A 20,281-nucleotide genomic window follows, 5' to 3' on the forward strand; every position below is an offset into this window, starting at 1 on the left:
TAATTAATATTAGTAATCCCTTTTTATATACCCTTTAAGACCGTTTTAATAAGCTATATACTAAAACTGCCTTATAGGCTACTTTTTATTTTCTATAATATTTATTTATATAGGTAAATAAAAAAATTAACTTATAGCTATTAAACTATAAAACTATTTTATATGTATTTTTTAAAAAGTAGCTTAATAAATAGCTTAAAGTGCAATAAGTTAAATAGTATAGGTTATATCTTTATATAACTACTATAATAGGCATTAAAGGTATTTAAAGTTTAATATAAAGTAAGTAAATTTTAAAAGTATTTTTATTATAGAATATTTATAATAAAAGGTTAATTACAGTAAATTAAAGAGTTAGCTTATAGTAAATTAAAAGATAGGCTATAATAAGTTAAAAGGTAGGCTATAGTAAATTAAAGAGTTAAGTAGTAAGTTAAAGAGTCTAGCAGTAAATTAAAGAGTTAAGTAGTAAGTTAAAGAGTTAAGTAGTAAATTAAAGAGTTAAGTAGTAAATTAAAGAGTTAAGTAATAAATTAAAGAGTTAAAAAGTAATTTAAGTATTTATAATTAAGATTAACTTTAGTATTTTAAGCTAATTATATACTGTATTAATTAACTTTAAATATAAAGTTAGTATAGATTTTAGCTAATTAGCTATTTAGCTTAATATTAAATAATTAAGTATAAAAACTAAAGTAAGATTACTTATTTTAATGGCTAATTTATAATAAATTGTCTGTAAATAATACTTAGGCCTTAGGTGGCTTAATGAAGTTTTAAAACGAATAGGTAGTTAAATATACAGTTCCTCGAGGCAATGATGGATCCCAAGACGTGGTTTCAGTTTTTCGTCATTGCTACAGTGTCTCTCAGCAATAGTGTGATTGCTAACGTAAGTTATGCGTTGAGCCCTTTATTCATACGATGCATCGGGATCCTATTAACCTAGATTTGACTTGTGTAGTTTAGCTCTTTGATCATTAAAGGCTTAAACTTCGATTCCAGACAGTCACTCCTCCTTGGGATGCCTCTGGCTGTTTATAATGTAATCGTCGTCCTCCTTTCCGCCTGGCTTACTAAGAGATTCCGCAAATCCCGTTGCATTGTCGCTGCATGCGCCTCGGCCCTTTCGCTAGTAGGCACGATCCTCGTCCGCCAGCTACCAGCAACAGACAATGCTAAAAGCTATATAGGGCTCATCCTATGCGCCTCGTGCGCTAACGTATTCCCAATGATGCTGAGTCTCATATTAAGCAACGTTGCTAGATTTACCAAGAAGTCCACAGTCAACGGCGTGTTCTTCCTCGGATACTGTGCAGGCAATATTACTGGTCCACAATTCTTTTATTCCAACAGAGGCACCCAAATACGGCGTAAGAAAAGGTTATCTCCCTCTCTAGACTTCTTGATAGCTGACTTTATTCCGTGTTTTCCTCTAGACGGCTTTCACCGCTTTATTTGCCATTTTTTGCATCCTTATTGGCCTCATTCTTGCCTGTAGACTATATCTAGCTTGGGAGAACTCGAGGCGCGACAAAGGTCAGGGGGTATATATTGATGCCGAGTCGCCACAGAGAGATGCGATGCCTGCTATTGTCATGGAGGCGACTGATGAGACGGATTTTGAAAATACAAACTTTCGGTATTACCTGTAGTATTATATAACTGCAAGGAAATAGGGAGGATTAACCCTGTGTTTAGGCACGGTATCAGGATGACCAGCGTATGCAATAAATCGGGAAAGATTTGCTCTGATGCCCAGTTTCAAATACGCATTGCCAGGGGACGAGAACGACTATGTAATTAAGAACAACTAGAGCATGGCTAATACGATTCCAGAAACGCGATGCCGCCAGTCTATCACGTGACATAGCTTAGTTCTTAGTTCCCTTCGCTGGAGTTTTACCTCTTAATTCACTTATCATTCGCTACAGGAAGACAGTAATGGAGACAGAAAAGCCATTACAAAGGAACAATAGTCGCGTGGCAATTGGATGGTAGGTTTGGTATGCAAAGTTCTAGATAACCGCTAATCTAGACAGTACTGCGTGTAGAGGTACGTAATGCTTGTCGCTGTATTGAGAGAAATTGCTAACAGGAGCAGTGCGCCATGTACGATGTAGGTTCTGATCAGGCTTTTCCGGATTTATCTAATTGATTCAAGGCGATAAAGAACTTCCATCATGCTCAGCATGCTTGAAGGCAGGTATTGACTGTGAGCGCGCTCTGCAGATTCGGTTTCGACCAGGCCTTGGCCCGTCAACTGGATATGCCTTCTCCTCCGATCAAACGTGGGTTCGACCGGCAAAGTTTTGTAGGCAGTGCAGAAACATCTTGCGACAAAGCTGACGGCTCAAGTGGAATACGTCGACGAGACGGATCGAGTATCACAGGACTATGAGAGTCAGGAGCAAGAAGAGTGAGCACAACAACATATCGGTTTGGAGTATGCTAACAATTCAGTATGTGTTTAGCTCAAGACTTGTCGATTGATCCTGATCTCGCAAAACCGGGCCAACCGTCGTCTGAAGCTGCGCACGTATCACCGCCTTCACAAATAGTTCATACCATATCGCCAATGCCGGACATCAGTCATCACGACTTTGCAAACTCTCCTGCGAGTAGTCAATTGACTCGACACCTTCGATATAGCTCTGAACTTGTTCGCTCCCCAGATTCTCCATATTCCCGGCCACCAATGCAGTTCACAGCACGCGAGGCCGAGCTCATCAAGAACTTTACTGAAAACATGGCTTTATGGGCTGATGCAACAGACGTGCATCGCCACTTTGAGCTGGAAGTTCCCCGCCGGTCGTTGTACTTTCCTGTGCTGCGTTATGCAGTTTTTTCCTTCTCTTCGCGTCACCTGAATCGAGATAAGGCAGATACTTCGACTGAAGCGTTGGAATACTATAATTCTTGTCTGAGTGTCTTGATAGAAGCGGTTGACAAAGCGAGTGGACATATTGACGAGGAAACCCTTGCCGCCATCGCTATACTACGGCAGTACGAAGAGATGGACGGTGAGTATGAAGGCTTATTATTATCCTTCTTTAGTTTGATGCTGACATCTTATTAGCGGAAGATATGGAAATGCACCTGACAGGAACATCCAGGATCGTGAACTCGATGTCAGAGTTTGACTTCAATGGCGGTCTCGGTGAGGCTGCAGCATGGCTATGTCTACGACAAGACATCTATGTATCACTAACAAGATTGCGGCCTTTGAGATCAAACCTTGAGAACTACCTCCAATCTGATATCTTTCGACGCACTGACGACGCAGCCTACGCAAACAAGATGGTTTACCTTCTTGCGCGATCTCTGGGTTCCATCTACCCATCCGATTCAGCTATCTCTAATGAGAGCTTGGTGAACATTCGACTAGAAGTTGATGGTTGGTTTGACTCCAAACCGGCTGCTTTCAACCCAATCCTAGAAAGTGCCAGGAATAAGGATGGAGGGAATTCATTGCCTATTATTTGGGTCCTTTCACCTTTTCATTGTAGGTCGCATCAGAGGCGATCGGACTAATGCTGATCAATGTCATTAGCCGTGGGCTTGCAATACTATCATATCGCCAAGATTGTTCTGGCCATGTCTTTCCCTATCGCTACAGACTCGGTCTTTGAGCAGATCCGAGAGAGCAAGAAGGTCGAGGTTGGATATTGATCGTCATCCTCATGGTTAACATTACTGACTGACGTAGCGAACGATTCGAAGCCACCTTCTCCAGGTGATAGCATTGGCAAGCTCTCATGCAAAAGCAGAGAATGCTTTGTTCACAGCTCGACATTCATTATCCATTTGTTCGTCACAATCTTCGACAGCGCGACCGTTTCTATTTCTAACACTTTCGGCAGGGGGTAGCGTCTTTACCGATAGGATGGACCAAGATATGGTCCTCGACTTCTTGCGACACATACAACAGAAGACTGGTTGGCAAACAGAGTCATTGAGTTCATCATTGCAGCAACAGTGGACGCAAGACTCGAATGAGGACTGATATTTAACCATAACTAACACCTATTCATATATTTTCTCCCAAATCCACAACGTATCACAGCTTAGGCTCCTCAATGCGACGTCCAATCTCATCGAACCTGATTTGCTTTCCACTCACAAGAGCCTCTTGCAGGGCAGCACCTATCTCAACAGCTCTCACAGCGTTTGTTAGCTTGAGGGGCAGAGGTTTGTTATCCAAGCAAGCCTCGGCAAACTCATTCGCCTCCTGTACAAAGGCCATCTCAAAGCGGCCATAATAGTGAGCCGGCACCTCGCGGGTAATACCGCCGGAGTGATAGTAATTAACAAGGTTGGACTGGGGGTTTCCGTTGACTGTCAGCTTTCCCTCTGTTCCAATAACCTCTGTCGTATCCTCCTGTCCGTGGGCCATCATTCGAGAGCAGTAGTAGTACGCAATCTTGCCGCCCCAAAACTCGACAATTCCAACAGCGTTATCGTAGTCGTTGTACTTGCCCAAGTCAGGCTGCACGGCACGAACACCGTGGGCTGAAACGCTTTTGGGAATGACTTCATCGCCGAAGAACCAGAGAGTCAGATCGATGTCATGCACAGACATGTCAACGAAAACACCGCCGGACCAAGCAGCGTACTCGACGAAGAAGCCTGAGGGGTCGTGTTTATCACAGGTCTGGCTGCGGATGATGGTGGGTCGGCCGATGGCACCCTGTTGGGCCTTGCTGAAGGCATCGCGATAGGAGTCGTCGAAGCGGCGGGAAAAGCCGCACATGACCTTCAAGTGAGGTCGCTTCTTGGCTTCGGCAACTACTTGACGACACTGAGGCAATTAGGCTGGGCAATATGAACATTTGCAACAAGAATACTCACCACTTCAATGCTCGTAGATAGAGGTTTCTCACAGAGAACGTGGAGGTCCTTCTGCATAGCTTGTATAGCCTCCTCGGCATGAACAGAGGTAGCTGTGCCGATTACAACGGCCTGAAGACCTTCCTGTTCAATCATCTTTTGATAATCATCGTAAAGCTTTACTCCATGAGGCTCGAGATTGACCTTGGCCCAGGCCATCTCGGTGGGATCGGGGGTGAAGGCAGCGACGAGCTCTGCGCGTGGTGTTCGATTGAGAAAGTTGATGGCATGACGCTTGCCCATACGGCCGAGGCCAGCGGCAGCGATCTTGAGCTTCTGAGGTGCCATGGTAATTGGGAGAGTATAAGAATGAGAGGCCGATGGTTGATGGTTGATGGTTGAGAAGAATTGAGGAGGCACTGAACTTGCATTTATATTAATCTTATGCAACTGACTAAAACCTAGCAGAGGTAGGTTCCCCGGATGACTTTCCATAGCCTTCATAGTCTCTCCACATCTGCATCTTGTTGGTGGATAACGTTGTCTTTGGACACGGCCGTCTTTCCTGCGATTTGAAGTTGGCTGTTTGTTGCAAGTCTGGAATAGCGGGCTTGGTGCGGAAAAGATTGCCCAGATTCAGCATCGACTTGCTATTCCCAGCGTCATCAATCCTCCCACCGAAAAGCGGGTCAGAAGCAGCGGAGAGACTAGCCATCAACACGGATAGACTTGCCCAGTACAGGATGATGTGTGGAGCAAGGATCACGAGTCATGGCTTAGTTACCCTACACAGTAATTACCTCAGCAACGGATACACTTTCCCAACCCTTCGAAGTCTTTCGACCACGGACTGCCGGGCATGATTCCCTTCACGCTAATCTGGCTCGTCTACCTCAACCCCATGGGGAGAGGGGAATGTGCTGGTTCTCCGCTTCTACCCCAGAATCAAGGTTTGGCCACGCTCTGATCCGAGAACCATTTCCATGAACGCTCATTGGCCAGTGAGACAGTCAGTAGTGGTCTAGACACAGGCTGCTAGTCCTGGGGATCTCCGATGGTCGATTCATACCTCAATATGGCCGCCCTCAACTCTGACACAAAATTATAAAAAGGTAGAGATCATCACTTCCACTCGCTCATCCAGCATCAGCTCCATCACACTCTTAATTCAATCTACCTCCTCTCTACAAGATGGCAAAGAACGACGAAGTCTTGGAGTCATCTCAGACGCAAGTCAGTCACGTCGAAAATGACACCAAAGGAGGACAGGACTTCATCGAAGACTCTGCTCCTGGTCTTTTCCTCAACCTGTGCGTTGTAGCAACTGCTATCGGTGGCATGCTATTTGGCTACGACACTGGAGTCATTTCTGGTGTTCTCGTCGTTCTTGGAGATGACCTTGATGGTCGTCTCCTTACCCCCAGTAACAAAGAGCTCATCACTGCGCTTTGCGCTGCTGGTGCGTTTATCGGGGCCATCATTGCAGGAATCACCGCCGACAAGTATGGACGAAAGCCTGCTATCTGGTTTGCCTCGGTGCTCTTCACTATCGGCGCTGTTGTGCAGGCTGCTTCATACTCGTTGGTCCAAATGTGTGTTGGCCGAGTCCTTGTTGGACTTGGTGTTGGCTCAGCATCTATGGTATGTTCTTCTGGCCCGTGTATCATACAGGCTTCCTGTTACTGACAATCAGGCAGATTATTCCTCTCTATATCGCGGAAATAGCACCCGCCAAGTACCGCGGCCGAATGATCTCGATCGACATGGTTTTCCTAGCGACCGGTTCCCTTCTCGCCTATGCTTTCGACGCAGCCTTCTACAAAGTCCCTCATGGCTGGCGATATATGGTAGGGTTGGGAGGACTCCCGTCCATTCTGCTTGGAATTCTTTTGTTTTGGTGTCCCGAGTCACCTCGCCAACTGTGCTTTCATAGTCGATCGGACGAGTGCCTTCGAGTCTTGCAACGAATGTATCCGACGGCCAACGAGACCCAAGTCGCTCAGATGATGACCGATATACAATACGGTGTCACACAAGCAAAGGCTCTCAACGAAGAGATCTCAGTTCGCCAGTCTCTCAAGAGTCTTGTAACTGTTCCTGCTAACCGCCGAGCTGCTATAGTTGCGTGTGGTCTCATGGCTACTCAGCAACTCTGTGGCTTCAATACGATGATGTATTACTCGAGTACCCTCTTTCAGATTGTCGGTTTCGACAACCCGATCGCGGTTGGTACAATAGTAACCGCCACCAACTGGATCTTTACTTTTGCTTCCATCTTCCTTATTGACAGAGTTGGCCGTCGCAGACTCTTGCTCTGGACCATGTGGGGAATGCCTGTCTTTCTCTTAGTGGCAGCCGGTGTATTCACCAAGATACCTATTGATCGGCAGACTCTGGAGCTCACGGATGATAGAGTTGGATGGCCTGCTATTGTTGTTCTTGTCTCTATGATTCTGTTCGTCGCTAGCTACGCGGCCGGCCTTGGATGTGTGCCCTGGCAAGCCAACGAGTTCCTACCTATGGAAGTCCGTGCTATGGGTACAATGATGATCAACATGTGCAATTGGGGTCCCAATATCATAGTATCATCTACCTTCTTGTCAATGATGCGTGGAATCTCCCCGTCCGGCACCTTTGGCTTCTACGCAGCATTGTCGTTTATTGGCCTTCTCTTCGTCTTCTTCTGCTATCCAGAGGCTGCTGGAATGACCTTGGAGGAGATCCGCGTCGTCTTCGAACATGGCTTCGGCGTTAGCTACGCTGAGGAATGGCGCAAACAGAGGAAGCTGGGTAACGTCACTCATGGGGCAAACGAAGCCACTCAAGAAGTTGTTTAGGCCAGTGACCTCAAGATTATGGCAGGCAATGTTACCTACGCAAGTCTCAACTCTTAATGCAGTCCTTACTCTCAAAGTAGATACTTTTTGAATTAGCCTTCTTACACGTGATCTGATGAGTAGATTCAAACCTATGAATTTTGTAATCATAATGGCCAACCGCCAAGTGCAAAACTAGGGGTGATCAACAGTGCCGGGGTGGGGTTTGAGGCCTTGCTTCCTGGCCAAATAAGACAGTTTCGGTCAGCATAAAGCACTTGCCATATAGTGCTGCTACTAACGCGGCGCGCTTTAAAGTGTTGACTGGCCCCGGGCAGTTGTCCGGACTCTTTGATTTGATATAGATACTTTGGACTGCATCTAGCACTGACTATGGGAATCTATCAGCCTGCCACTCCAATGCTACTGTGAGATCTAGTACTTTAGAGAGAATACTGCTGTCTTAGACCTTAGAGGATTGACTTTATTGATGAACGAAGCTGTTACTCTTGTGTCAGTCAGGTTAAGGTTACCGCTAGTTTTATGCACAATAGCTCCCCCCATAATATCCCTCGCCAACCCTCTTGTGCAAAATGTTGTCTTAAAGATAGTAAGAAGATTATACAGTTTCTCGGGGCATCTTTCGCCATTGGCGAGACACCCTCTACCAGTTGCAAGCGGTCTCACCATTAGGGTGTAGGACAATGCGAGATTTAACAAATCCACAACCTCCTAAATTCTCAACCTTCATGTTGTAGCACGTCTTGACATTCTTATCCTTCCAGATGCGATGGGCACGGTACTTGCCCGGGTCAACGCAAATTGTTTGAGGGCGGCCACACGAGGTGAAATCCAAGCAACCGCCAGCAACAGTGCCACCGAGACTGCTGCCGACTTTGGTGCGCTGGCAGTTATTGCAGTCGTTGACTCGAATGTCGGAGTTGGATGAGAAGATTGTCAGGGGAGGGTCACCGGGGTTGCTGGGAGGAACAGGCACGGCGGTGAAGGTGTACACCAGGTCGAATGCCGCGTTATAGTCAGGGCAAGTGCCCTGGTCACAAGGTCCAGCCAGAATAACCATAGAGTCAGCAGGTCTCTTGGTGGTACCAGCTGAGGCAGTGTTATTCCAGTTGGCTGGGTCTTTGAATGCCTTCTTGTCAACACCGTCCCAATCGATCTTGTCTTCGATGTTGAGAGGTGACCACGCAGTGGACTCAGCTTTAGGGGCTGATGCCACTGGGGTGGCCGTGACAGCAGCGGCCATGGCCATGATGAGGAACTTTGTGGCGACCATGTTGATAATCTTTGGAGACAGGAAGTGTCTGGGATTTGAATATTGAGATAGGCTTGTAGCGTTTAGAAGAATGTGGGCTTAATGCTTTGAAGTTGTGCCTGGGCTGTTGATACATTAGTTGGAACAGGAGGGTAAACTCGCCTCTTTATACCCGAAGCATGACTGTATAATCCTAAATCTCACAAGGTGAAGAGACTTCACTCGCCGCAAGGTGACATGCTGGACGATGCATAGAGTGACCCTCGGCTATGTTGCGATTGGCCCCCTCGCAATTCGCTTATTTTACAGGGCGTATAAGGATGGACTTCTCGTATTCTTACCTACTAGTCTATTCATATGCCCTGTCTTACTTTTCCTTTGGCGTAAATACCTGTTGACGTCGGTCTCAGAAGGTGCTACTTCCATAGTGGGGCCAATACAAAAAGACCTTGCTAAGTTAGATAGGCAAGTACTACAGCAAAAATTCCCTCCAATCACAGAAACCAGTTCCATTGTGAAAGCTATTAATTCCAAAGGAAACTTCCGTCTTACTGCATAGACGAGTTCTGTTCCCACTTAACTCAGTTGAGAGATCACGCATATAGTAGTGTGATTATCTCAGAATCGTATATAAACCAGGGTAGTGCATCGGCCAGTCACCGGTAAAGTGGGAATCTTTAGTAATAAAGGATCGGATTGTTACCTCGAAACTGGATCGAAATCGTTATCGGTCTTATCTTTTCTTTACTGACTGCCACTTGCCTAAGTGATCCTTAGCCGAGTTCGCTGCAATCCTCGGCAATGTCGAATTGGGAAACGATGCATTTACGTTCTATCTCGCCAATCCTATTTTAAATTGGGATATGGATCTCTTTGAAGTAATACCCCAATGGAACCTGCCGAGTCACACCGAGTACGGGCCATCGTCCGCACGATGGGGAATGCGGTCTGGCACACTGTGGATTGGTTGTGTTATGATGTCCTTACTCTGACTAGACATCGGTTCGGGCTTTGCGCCGTGGCCAAGTCGCAATACATACTATCACCTATATACTTCTAAAAACTAAAACCCTTTTCCTATATAAGAATGCAATTAGAGTTAAACTCTAAGTATGCTGTATGTAGATCCAGAACACCAGAACATTGTAGTGGTTGGATGATTAGGGATAGATTTTAGCGGAAGCAAGAGCAGCCAGGGAGAATAGGTATGCGACAAAGCGGCGCGGGCCGGGACGGACGGACAAACAGGCCAGCCTAGGATCCAACTGTGGGCCCGGGCTCCGCAAAGAGGTGCTTCGGGATGTCTTCCGGACAAGGATAGCAGCGGTCTCCGGGAGCTCTATAATCCGTGTTAATCCACTTATCCTTATCTTAACACTCTTCTCTTTATCGGAAGTTAAGCAATTTGCTAACCTCAATCTAGGTTATTAATCTTGTCCAATTCGAAGCCCCTTAAACCCATTCCCAAGCTGTAAGAAGTATCTTGTATATCCAGGAAGTCATTATATAAAATCTTTGCTTATACCTCTTATAGAGAGATTAGGCAGCAATCCCCATGTCTAGGATGAGGGAACGTAAGCTGTCGTCATAATACCCTAGAGCCAATTACTTTGCCATTTTCAAGCCCAGCTTCGCAACATGAGTGTATGCGTTATGCATTGCTGCCCAGTTGTTCCCTCCTGATGAAGTACTATTTAGGTCAAATAATAATTGTGTCTTATGATGAATGCCTGGAAAGGAAGGAGGCATGTAATGTCATTGCAAAAAAGCGAATTTTAGACCTCTTGCAAGTCTCACATCCATCGTCAGAAGACTTTTTGGCCATAGGATAAATTTCTGATGATACTGATACTTTTCATTATCGCAGAAGAAAAATGCCAGAAAGCCCTTTCACCGATTCCAGCTACTCCAATAGTGGCAGTGACATGGAACAGTACGTTATGTCGCTCCGACAGGCTGTTTACAACAGGCCAGAAGGGAATTCTGAACGTTCTAGTCACCTTTATGAGCTCAGCAGTCTTCTTCGCCAGCATTATGTGGCTTCAAATGGAGAACAAAACCCTGAACAGGCTCTTTTGGTTGCTCGAGAAGCAGTTGAGATCATCCCCAATGACAGCCCGATGGCTGCAAAGTACTTAAATAGTCTGGGTCGTTTGCTGCTTCATAAGTTCGACTTCATGGGAGACCCAAGAGACCTTGATGAGGCTATTCAAATTTTCAGGCAGTGTGTTGCTCAATCGAAAGAAGTGGACCCATCTTGGCCCCAATGGTTGACGGACCTCGGAGATAGCATCTATGCTCGACATAACCTTACAGGATCACTGCCAGATCTGGAGGAGGCCATTGAGCTGGCGAGAAGAGCACTCGGAGACACAGCAGAGAATGATCCAGAAGCTATAGACCTTACGATCGACCTTGTGGTCCGGCTTCGTACCCAAAACAAGCGAACAGGGTCTATCTTTGCTTCGGAAGAGGCCGTTGAGATGGCTCAAAGAATACTCGAATCATGCCCAGAGAACAACCCGTCCCGCAGTACATTACTGCATTTACTCGCTGGTAGCTTTTCAGATCGATATGTCCTTAACGGTGTCATGGATGACCTCAATCAACATATCGTGTTTTCGAGATAGGCTATTGATGCAACTTCCATCGATGATCCAGAAAGGGTAACGCGACTTGCAGGCTTAGCTGTCGGCCTCAGTGATAGGTATGCAAGGACTGGAGCCCTGGGTGATCTCTCAGAAGCTATCAGGATAGCGACGGTGGCGTTTGAACAGACTGAAGAGGGTTCTGATGATTGGGCAACGCGTGCTTGCAATTTGTCGGGATACCTTCTGACATTGTATCAGAGAACTGGAGACCGGCTGGACCTTGACACAGCAACTGCATTGGCAAGAGGTTCAGTGGACTTGACACCGGCCAGCAATGCTCTGAGGCACATACGTCTTGGAAACCTGACAGCTTGTCTCATTGCTCGTTTCGATAGCACAGGCTCCTTGGAACACCTCGAGGAATGTGTGAAAATGGGCCAAGAGGCCAAAGAAGCTACCCCTAAGGAACACGTTGAGTGGCCGGCGCGGCTACATGACTTGGGAGCCATCATGCAGAGAAAATATCAGATGACGGAAGATCTCGAAGATCTCGACGAGGTTATTGGCTTGACTCAGCAAGCACTGCTTGCTCTAGGGCCAAACCATCCACAACAGGCTGATACCATGTCGCTGATCGCATTGTTCTTTGCAAAGCGATACGGAGAGACAGAGTCACCCGAAGATCTTCAGCGAACAGAGTTGTTCTACAGAGCTGCTCTCTTTCAAACACAATCGCCAATCGTAACGCGCATCGAGGCGGGTGTGAAACTAATCTCAGTTTGCATGGTCCAGCGAAACATGGAGAAAGCTTACGAAGACGCCAAATACGTTGTGGATCTCATCCCGCAAATGGCTGTACGGTCACTGGAGAGCTCCGACAAGCAGGACCTTTTGCTTAAGATAGGCGGCGTGTCATCTGAGGCGGCTGGTCTAGCACTCCATCTGGATCAAGACCCGTTGGTGGCATTGAGTCTTTTAGAGAAGGGTCGTGGCATATTTGCTCTATCTCTGGATGAGATACGTGCGGATATAAATGCCTTGGAACAGCAATGCCCTGATCTAGCAAGCAAGTTTGTTTTGCTTCGCGAACAGCTCTCGGCCTCTACTTCGTCAGGAAAGACGCTGGATACCGAGGATCCTGAATGGAATGTTGACGAGAGTCGACGTCACGAGGCAGGCGATGAATTTGAAAGTTTGCTTGGAGAAATCCGGCAGCAATCAGGCTTTGAGACCTTTCTGCTACCTCCCTCAGAATCTGAGATCCGATTTGCGGCGGAGCGTGGCTCTATCGTTATTATCAACACGAGCATGCTACGTTGCGATGCGATCTTGGTCGAGAGCCACCAGATCACGTCTGTGCCTCTGACTGACTTTGACCGCCGCGACATGATTGAGTATGTCAAAAACGGCACATTCAAAAGTGATGAATCTCTTCAATGGCTATGGGACTGTGTTGCAAATCCTGTATTGAACACGTTGGGATTTGATAAATCCCCTCCTGAGGGAGATTGGCCTCATGTTTGGTGGATCATGACAGGACTTCTGAACAAATTTCCTATTCACGCTGCCGGCTACCACTTGAAAGGATCTTCCGAGACCGTCATTGATAGAGTCATCTCCTCTTATCATGGCTCCATACAATCAATCATCCGTAGTAGGAAGCGACCTACTTCGGCTACGACCCAGACAAATGCACTGCTCGTTGCAATGGAAGCCACTCCTGGGAGCTCGAAACTCCCCTTCGCAACCGCAGAAATAGCAGCTATCCGTGGTATATGCAAGTCAATGTTTATCGAGCCAGATGAGCCTGACCCAAGCAGGGATAACATTCTATCAAGCCTGCTGGAATGCGGGATATTCCACTTCGCAGGTCATGCCCGCACAGATCCTGAAGATGCAATCGGAAGCTATCTCTGTTTAGATGGAGAAAGGGGAAAATGCTTAACGGTGTTGGACCTGTTAGACGTAAATCTGCAGAGCCGCTCCCCTTTTCTTGCTTATCTATCTGCCTGTGGGACGGGCCGTATTGATCATAATGACCTGGCGGACGAAGGAATCCACCTCATAAATGGGTTTCATACAGCTGGCTTTCGCCATGTCATTGGGACTTTATGGGAAGTCAAGGATGAAATCTGTGTAGACATGGCTAGGATCACATACGAAGGAATGATGCAAAATGGCATGGCAGATGAAGCGGTCTCTCGTGGACTTCATGAAGCTTCCAAAGGGCTTCGAGATCGCTGCTTGACTATGGCTGGGACTCATCACCGGATAAGTGGAAGCTTACAGGTAAGAGCTGGTGAAAATCAGACGGGCGATGGCGATGAGTTTGGAGGGAGAGGTCTTGTCGGGTTTTCGAGGGATATTGTAACTTGCGACGAGGAGCCTGTTTATCCGCCATGGATTCCGTATATTCACTATGGGGTCTGATGTTTAGTTATGCTCATGTTTTCATAAATTGATAACCCACAACTGAAAAACATCCCTTACTCGACTCCATAACTAAGATCGATAAATGATTACAACAGGTATCAGCTGCACCGTCCTTCGCCGAAGGTCTGACCATAATGGATAACCCGTGCCAAGTCTTTGGAGATGAAAGACTCTCCAATACCGTGCATAAGCTGAGCTGAAACCATAATTATTATCATTGGCTGAGAGTTCCGAAACTTTGTGAGTGCAAGCCTTTATGTCTCACAGTTGAGACGCTGTCACCAGGCGAGGCGCTCAACAATCTGTCAGCTGCTGATACATATGACGGGGAGGCTTACTTGCACTTCCAATCGTGGAGTCCAAATATATAAGACATGCTGCGGAACGTCCATCTTCCGAATCAGAACTGGGATTATGAGTGGGACTTGTCCGTGCGGCCGCCCAATGGGCGATACGATATCCTCTAGTATGTCTCAAATGCCGCGTATGCAGCTTTGGACGAATCCAGTGACGTGTAGCCGTGATTGAATAGCGAAGCTTGCTTGTGTCTTGCTAGCTTTGTAGCAAGCCACCGGATCATTGCTGTTGAGGACATAACCCTATTTATGGCAGTACTGGTAGCTCAGCCCTGCAGATGAGTACTTCGTTGCGATCGGCGGCTGGCTGTCCTTGCCCCCGATAATCGAAATACCAGCCATGATCGAGAATCGCCCAGTCAATTTTATTGGCATCAATACTGCAAACAAGGCGTATGTCTCACCTAAGTCTCGATTTATTTACCGCAATATTGTCACAGTTCGCCGGAAGAAGGTTGCATTGGGCATGGCCATCAGCCTTATGCATCCTTCGAAGCCAACCTAAAAATGGTATAAGTTACTACTCACTCAGAGCTATTTATAAGACTCGACTAAGTTTGCGCATCGGTTCTTTCCACAATCTTTACACGGCACAAGTTAACCATGAAATTCGTATCCATTCTTCCCATTTTCGGTCTCCTAATGCCTCTTTGTTGGGCTCAGGCTGACCCCAATACCCTTGCAAGGTACAATCCAGCCAACAGGACAATGTCAGCTAATACCAGTACGTATAGAGCAAGCTATTCTAAACATTGTTGCAATCTACTGACAAAGTTTCCAGCATACTGCCTTGTTCCCATCAGCAAAACACTTGTCAAGACCATCACTGGGTATAATCCCTTGGACATCGACACTGACATTTTGCCTTCTTTCCCTACTGGAAAACACCCACTCATTGTCCAAGCTGGCTATAATAAGGATATTCGCATGACGGCACTGAACCTTGTCCCGCTGCAGATAGACTCTCTCATGCAAGGCTCTCTCATTGTGCCTTTTGTTGACGTCACAAAGGACGGACAAACCCCCATCGGCGTTCCAGTCAACTATTACATTGGTGGGACTAATGGCCAACCGCTCCAGGCCATCGTGCCTAGTGTAGCCTCAGGTGTTTCTCCCTTTGAAGGGACCACCATATTCCCGGCGACATTTTCTCCCGATACATCAGCTGCGAGGGCTCTCCCCAATGGTTTCAATAGTATACAAGTGAAGCCCTTCCTTCTACCAAATACTATCTCTGGGCCTGGAATCTACGCTGAAGCATTCGACATGTCGTTCAAAATAACAGACAGTTCCCCTTATACAGCCCACACTTTTCACTCACTATTGAACATCCCCCAGCTTCTCAACACCAACAAGTGTCAGCGCAATACTGTCTATTTCAACGAGTCGTCTTCTGAGCCCCAGATGGTTACTGGGGAGGTGACTCTCTATCACCAGATTTTGGCTACACCTCCACAGGGACTAGAAGGAGTTTATCGGGATGTGTATTGCTATTCAGCTAATGGTCAGATTGTATCGAGCGTGGGGGAGCCTTGTAAAGAGGCGGCAGCAAACATGGATCCAGAGGCCAAGGTTTAGGGATCACCCTAAAAAGAGACTGTAGCCGTAATATGAACTTCACGGACGAATGATCCACTCAATCCATTTGCGCTGATAAAACCTCGATCGCACTACAGAATGCCCCATTCATCAAGGTACTTTATCACTAGTCCCTGAAACAAATACAATAAGAACTGTAGCATATCTGAGGCTTTATGTTAGCACGGTATAGTTACGCCAAAGGGTTCGCACTTACGTTGTACCAGCCACTACAAGTTCGGTAGTTTTCGCCCTCGTTAATCCAGAAAGAACCAAAAGGTAAACGATAGTCGACATCATGACAATGAAAATCCGCACCGCAGCTGTCGACACGACGTTACAGACAACAATTGGCAGTAACAAGAGTAGAGTCACCAAGCATATTAGTAGCCCTTTGGCAACACGACTCACAAAAGGACCGTTGTATATATGGACGTTCGGGTCGGAAGAAACATATCGATTACTCTACATCTATTAGTATAGATATCTTGTGTGATGCGGAAGTGGCATACCTCTCGGAACTTGGGCAGAAACTGTACAAGGCGCTCTTCTATCCAACTCTCAAACCTCTTAACTGCGTTATCAATTGTTGGTACCAGTGAGACGAGGTCACGATCGTGTTCAAGATAAGAAGTCTCGTTCGCAGCCAAACACCCGTTCCCATCAACCCAATTCCTGAGGCTTTGCACATCACGAGATTCCGCATCGCTAAGAGTGAGTGCTAGATTTGTCTTATCTATGAAGCTATCTGCGATATCGTCAGCAGAACAGATACGCTAGTCAAGAAGGTCCATACCATAATCAACCAGTGCGGACTCTATCCTTGACATGACTGATAGCCTTTCAACATTTCTATCAATGCGACTCTTACCAAGAAAGATCGGTGCCTTTTCCTGTTGGTCTATTTGGTCGAGTTCGTTCTCTAGAATAGATAATTGATCTTGTTTTAGGAGCAATAGCCGTGCTCTGAGTCTGTTAAAGCGCCGAAAGATAAAAAAAGGGCTATGCGATGCGATAAGGGCTGTAAATCTTGGGTACCCTGGTCTGAAATCTTCAACTAGAATGGGGGTTAGATGATCATGCACTTCTCACGGGAAAGACATTTTACTTTTTCCTGTTGGTGGTTTGGATAATTGCGACGGAGTTGCCGAAAGAGGAAGAATGGGCTGACCCGTCATGGTGTCGTCAAGGTGGGATTGTTAGCACACAGAGTGAACTCGTGCAGGACTCTAGGACTTTACAAGCCACTTTCAGGGAAATGCCGGTTACTTTATCATTGAGCAGGCTCTGGAGGTATCCAATTGAGTGACCCCACGTGCACATGCAAGTCGAGGCCAGGCGGGCAACATACATAAGGTCAATACCCACTGTTTTGTCGTTATTCCATTTCTCCATTTCTCGCAATTCCACTAGCGTCACCTCAAGATGTCTGACGACCAGCAGTAAGTGGTTGAAACTATGAACTTGGAGGTAAGCTAATGCTGGTCACTCCCAGAAAGAACGAATCGCCTGAGTACACCTCGGGCGGCAAGCGACCATTTGTCTCGACATACGAAAATGTACGTAATTACTGTCACTTGACTCGCTGAAGCTCTTGTACTGAATCAGGCTGTGCAGGCACCAAGCCTTAAAGTAGGGGATAGTGTCTATCTGCTGAACACGGATGGGTCCCGAGAGGGCCCGTATCTTGTTGCGACAGCCCCAGTTTCCGGACAATGCACGCTTTGTCATACCGATGGGAACCCATTCAGAAACAATGCGGACATTGATGTGGATGAGCTGGAGGCCTGTTGAATGAGCGCCGCGGGAAAAGCAATGATAAGCACGCATTGCTGGGGCCCATGATTCCTCACATCATTTTGTGTGGCTTTTCAGGCAGAAATGCATTTGGGGCAGTGTAAGGCAGCCAAAAGGCAAAGTACATTGAAACAACAATGCATATGCATAAGAGTCACCGTAGTAAGACCAATCACATACATATTCTGCGTTACCCCTCACGATAAGACTTACGATAAGTCAGACCCAGTGAATAACGTCACAAATCAAGCTCCAGACCATCAAAAACAATGGCCGAAAAGAAGTTTGTTTCGCCAAAGCATCATGCTATCCTAATTGGCATCGACGCTTATCCTGAGAAATACAATTCGTCGCTGAAGGGTTGTGTACGAGACACGCAACAAATCAGATCATTACTGGAACAGCAACCTTTTCACATCAATATCCAGACCTTGACAGCTACGCAAAGCTCTGATAGCAGCATCACAGGGCCAGTTGAAGATCCTGCTAGCTTGCCAACTGATGACAATGTAATCAAGGCATTCAGAGATCTTACGTCTGCGGCTCAGCCTGGAGATTACATCTATATCCATTACTCTGGCCATGGCACCCGCATCGCTCCCACTGCTAAGGCATTCTCCAACCAGCATACTGGAGACTTGGCTCTAGCCCTTCTTGGTGGTGAGAATGGAAACGAAGTGAGGCCACTTGGAGGGTACAGGCTAGCAGTTTCTCTGAATGCAATGGTGTTGAAGGGTCTGGTTGTCACTCTAGTTCTTGACTGCTGTTTCGCAGCAAGTATCTATCGCCTGGACCGTCGCGATATTCGATTCCTTCGAATTGATCCAGACCTGGCATCTGCGTACTTCGCCGACAAAGACTTGTCAGAGCAAGATGAGGAAACACCTAACTCAGGTTATCGCGATATATCTATGCTGCCAAGCTGGTTGATAAACCCAAATGGCTATGCACTTCTTGCAGCTTGTGGTCCTCATGAAGAGGCGGGCGAGATAATCCACAAAGAACAGTCCCATGGCGCTTTGTCCCATTTTCTGAACCTGAGCCTAAGAGATGGCGGGTTGAATCGCAAGCACAAGAACATCTTCTACCGTCTCAGCTCCAAATTCCGTGCTCACTCAGTTCAGCAAAATCCTGCATTGTATGGGAACAAAGACCAGGGATTCTTTGGTGAGAACAATATTACGAACTCACGATCTACGGTACTTGTTGTGAGAAATGGCCAGCATTTTGCATTGCAGGCGGGTCATGCTCATGGAGTATCCGACGGCGATGAGTTCATTCTGTATCCCTCCAGTGTGCTTGAGAATAACGAGGCCTTTCATGCAAACCTTATGAAAACGATGGTTGAAAGAGCTGGCCCTTTGACAAGCAGGTTACAACTGGTTGATGCCATGGCTGCGACATCTGAGAATGACTGGGTTGCTGAACCACAAACGAGGCGAGCTCTTGGCAAGTTCTCAGTTTCTTTCAGCGATACGATATCTCCCCAGAGTACCTGGCCAGAGGCTTTAACAAGATATGGTATGACCCACGCTGGCGAGCACGGATTGGAATGCTGGTTCCACGTTGAAGCTATCGGCAACAAGTACAAGATTCTGACGCGAAATGGTGAAGAAGTGATGAACCTCCCGTCATTGTCCCAAAACACATCAACTGCAGATGATGTGGTTGCAGTTCTGGAGCATTTAGCTCGATACGAGGTTGTCAAGAGCCTTTCAAATCCATTTGTGGAAGAGGATTTCCGAACATCGTTCGACATCAATATTGTACGAGCGGGGGATCGCTTTGGCCCAGATCTTCTGGTCGACGTTGAACAAGATGCAGGCAAGGGAGCTATGTTCGAGCTCAAACTTCAGAACCACGGAACCAAAGTTTTGTACCTGTATATCCTTGACCTTGGCCCTCTTTGGCAAATTGAGGATATATATTGTGGCAGCTACGTAGTGGTTCCCCCATACAACCAGAATGAAAGGTTCATGACGGGCAGCTTTACCAAGAAGTTCAGAACCATGGTACCCGATGAGCTGAGAAAGAAGGGCATTGAAGAGTGCTGTGATACTCTCAAGGTCTTGGTCACGTCTCAGCCGACTTCCTTTGACTTGCTGGAGCTTCCCAAAATTGGTCATGCTCTCAAGAAGAGATCACCAGCCGACAATGATAGGTCCGGAGGTAGCTCTGTTGAGCAGTGGATCGCTTTTAACTTTCCGCTAAAGACTTCACTGGCAGCAGAACTAAGAGCCGCGAAGACCTGTTGACAGTCTAGGAAGACTGCTATTCTTGAACCGGTATATTAATGTTAAAGGATTTATGCCTCTTCTAGCGAGTGCATCCATGGTTTCACCGTTTATTTGCACTCCCAATCCGTGATTCGATGCAATAGCCAACCAATCGTAATAATCAGTCTCGTTTTCCTCTGGAACATGGCAGGTGCAAATCCAGACCCCATAAGCTTTGGCTTGTCGTCCAAACGGCACAAGCCATCGTAATAGCTCCATGGCATATATTCGACGCACGACTCGCAAACTGCTTTGTAAGAGTAAGCGCCAAGCCTCCTAGCCTCTTCTTCAGGTTTTCCCCAGTGGTGGTACGTCATTTGGCATTGAGACC

At 46.7% G+C, this 20,281-nt stretch overlaps 10 protein-coding genes; 7 read left to right on the forward strand and 3 right to left on the reverse strand.

Annotated features, from left to right (window-relative positions):
* Positions 1–820: 820 nt before the first annotated feature.
* FFUJ_14088 (related to DAL5-Allantoate and ureidosuccinate permease) lies at positions 821–1,655 on the forward strand (the record flags this gene model as incomplete). XM_023581278.1 has 3 exons in its annotated part: positions 821–892; positions 965–1,373; positions 1,513–1,655. 3 exons carry the CDS (start codon positions 821–823, stop codon positions 1,653–1,655), a joined length of 624 nt encoding a protein of 207 aa, XP_023433999.1.
* A 289-nt stretch (positions 1,656–1,944) lies between these two features.
* Positions 1,945–4,006, forward strand: FFUJ_14087 (uncharacterized protein; the record flags this gene model as incomplete). XM_023581279.1 has 10 exons in its annotated part: positions 1,945–1,997; positions 2,043–2,056; positions 2,105–2,119; positions 2,165–2,314; positions 2,359–2,419; positions 2,464–3,023; positions 3,080–3,505; positions 3,554–3,660; positions 3,710–3,809; positions 3,864–4,006. The coding sequence occupies 10 exons, from the start codon at positions 1,945–1,947 to the stop codon at positions 4,004–4,006; spliced, it is 1,629 nt and encodes a 542-aa protein (XP_023435138.1).
* A 54-nt stretch (positions 4,007–4,060) lies between these two features.
* Positions 4,061–5,178, reverse strand: FFUJ_14086 (putative dehydrogenase-like protein; the record flags this gene model as incomplete). XM_023581280.1 has 2 exons in its annotated part: positions 4,061–4,801; positions 4,852–5,178. 2 exons carry the CDS (start codon positions 5,176–5,178, stop codon positions 4,061–4,063), a joined length of 1,068 nt encoding a protein of 355 aa, XP_023434000.1.
* An 843-nt stretch (positions 5,179–6,021) lies between these two features.
* FFUJ_14085 (probable ITR1-Inositol permease) lies at positions 6,022–7,667 on the forward strand (the record flags this gene model as incomplete). XM_023581281.1 has 2 exons in its annotated part: positions 6,022–6,471; positions 6,528–7,667. The coding sequence occupies 2 exons, from the start codon at positions 6,022–6,024 to the stop codon at positions 7,665–7,667; spliced, it is 1,590 nt and encodes a 529-aa protein (XP_023434001.1).
* A 643-nt stretch (positions 7,668–8,310) lies between these two features.
* Positions 8,311–8,940, reverse strand: FFUJ_14084 (uncharacterized protein; the record flags this gene model as incomplete). Its single annotated transcript, XM_023581282.1, has 1 exon — positions 8,311–8,940. The coding sequence occupies one exon, from the start codon at positions 8,938–8,940 to the stop codon at positions 8,311–8,313; it is 630 nt and encodes a 209-aa protein (XP_023434002.1).
* Positions 8,941–10,793: 1,853 nt separating this feature from the next.
* Positions 10,794–13,940, forward strand: FFUJ_14083 (uncharacterized protein; the record flags this gene model as incomplete). XM_023581284.1 has 2 exons in its annotated part: positions 10,794–11,536; positions 11,585–13,940. 2 exons carry the CDS (start codon positions 10,794–10,796, stop codon positions 13,938–13,940), a joined length of 3,099 nt encoding a protein of 1,032 aa, XP_023434003.1.
* A 962-nt stretch (positions 13,941–14,902) lies between these two features.
* FFUJ_14082 (uncharacterized protein) lies at positions 14,903–15,877 on the forward strand (the record flags this gene model as incomplete). XM_023581285.1 has 2 exons in its annotated part: positions 14,903–15,023; positions 15,081–15,877. The coding sequence occupies 2 exons, from the start codon at positions 14,903–14,905 to the stop codon at positions 15,875–15,877; spliced, it is 918 nt and encodes a 305-aa protein (XP_023434004.1).
* A 127-nt stretch (positions 15,878–16,004) lies between these two features.
* FFUJ_14081 (uncharacterized protein) lies at positions 16,005–17,055 on the reverse strand (the record flags this gene model as incomplete). XM_023581286.1 has 5 exons in its annotated part: positions 16,005–16,011; positions 16,095–16,342; positions 16,390–16,625; positions 16,674–16,849; positions 16,970–17,055. 5 exons carry the CDS (start codon positions 17,053–17,055, stop codon positions 16,005–16,007), a joined length of 753 nt encoding a protein of 250 aa, XP_023435188.1.
* Positions 17,056–17,302: 247 nt separating this feature from the next.
* FFUJ_14080 (uncharacterized protein) lies at positions 17,303–17,671 on the forward strand (the record flags this gene model as incomplete). XM_023581287.1 has 3 exons in its annotated part: positions 17,303–17,319; positions 17,373–17,436; positions 17,495–17,671. 3 exons carry the CDS (start codon positions 17,303–17,305, stop codon positions 17,669–17,671), a joined length of 258 nt encoding a protein of 85 aa, XP_023434005.1.
* A 272-nt stretch (positions 17,672–17,943) lies between these two features.
* Positions 17,944–19,929, forward strand: FFUJ_14079 (uncharacterized protein; the record flags this gene model as incomplete). The annotated part of the gene is made up of 1 exon (XM_023581288.1): positions 17,944–19,929. One exon carries the CDS (start codon positions 17,944–17,946, stop codon positions 19,927–19,929), a length of 1,986 nt encoding a protein of 661 aa, XP_023434006.1.
* Positions 19,930–20,281: the final 352 nt, after the last annotated feature.

This window comes from Fusarium fujikuroi, chromosome FFUJ_chr08 (genome assembly GCF_900079805.1).
Source record: "Fusarium fujikuroi IMI 58289 draft genome, chromosome FFUJ_chr08".
NCBI classification, from domain to species: Eukaryota; Fungi; Ascomycota; class Sordariomycetes; order Hypocreales; family Nectriaceae; genus Fusarium; species Fusarium fujikuroi.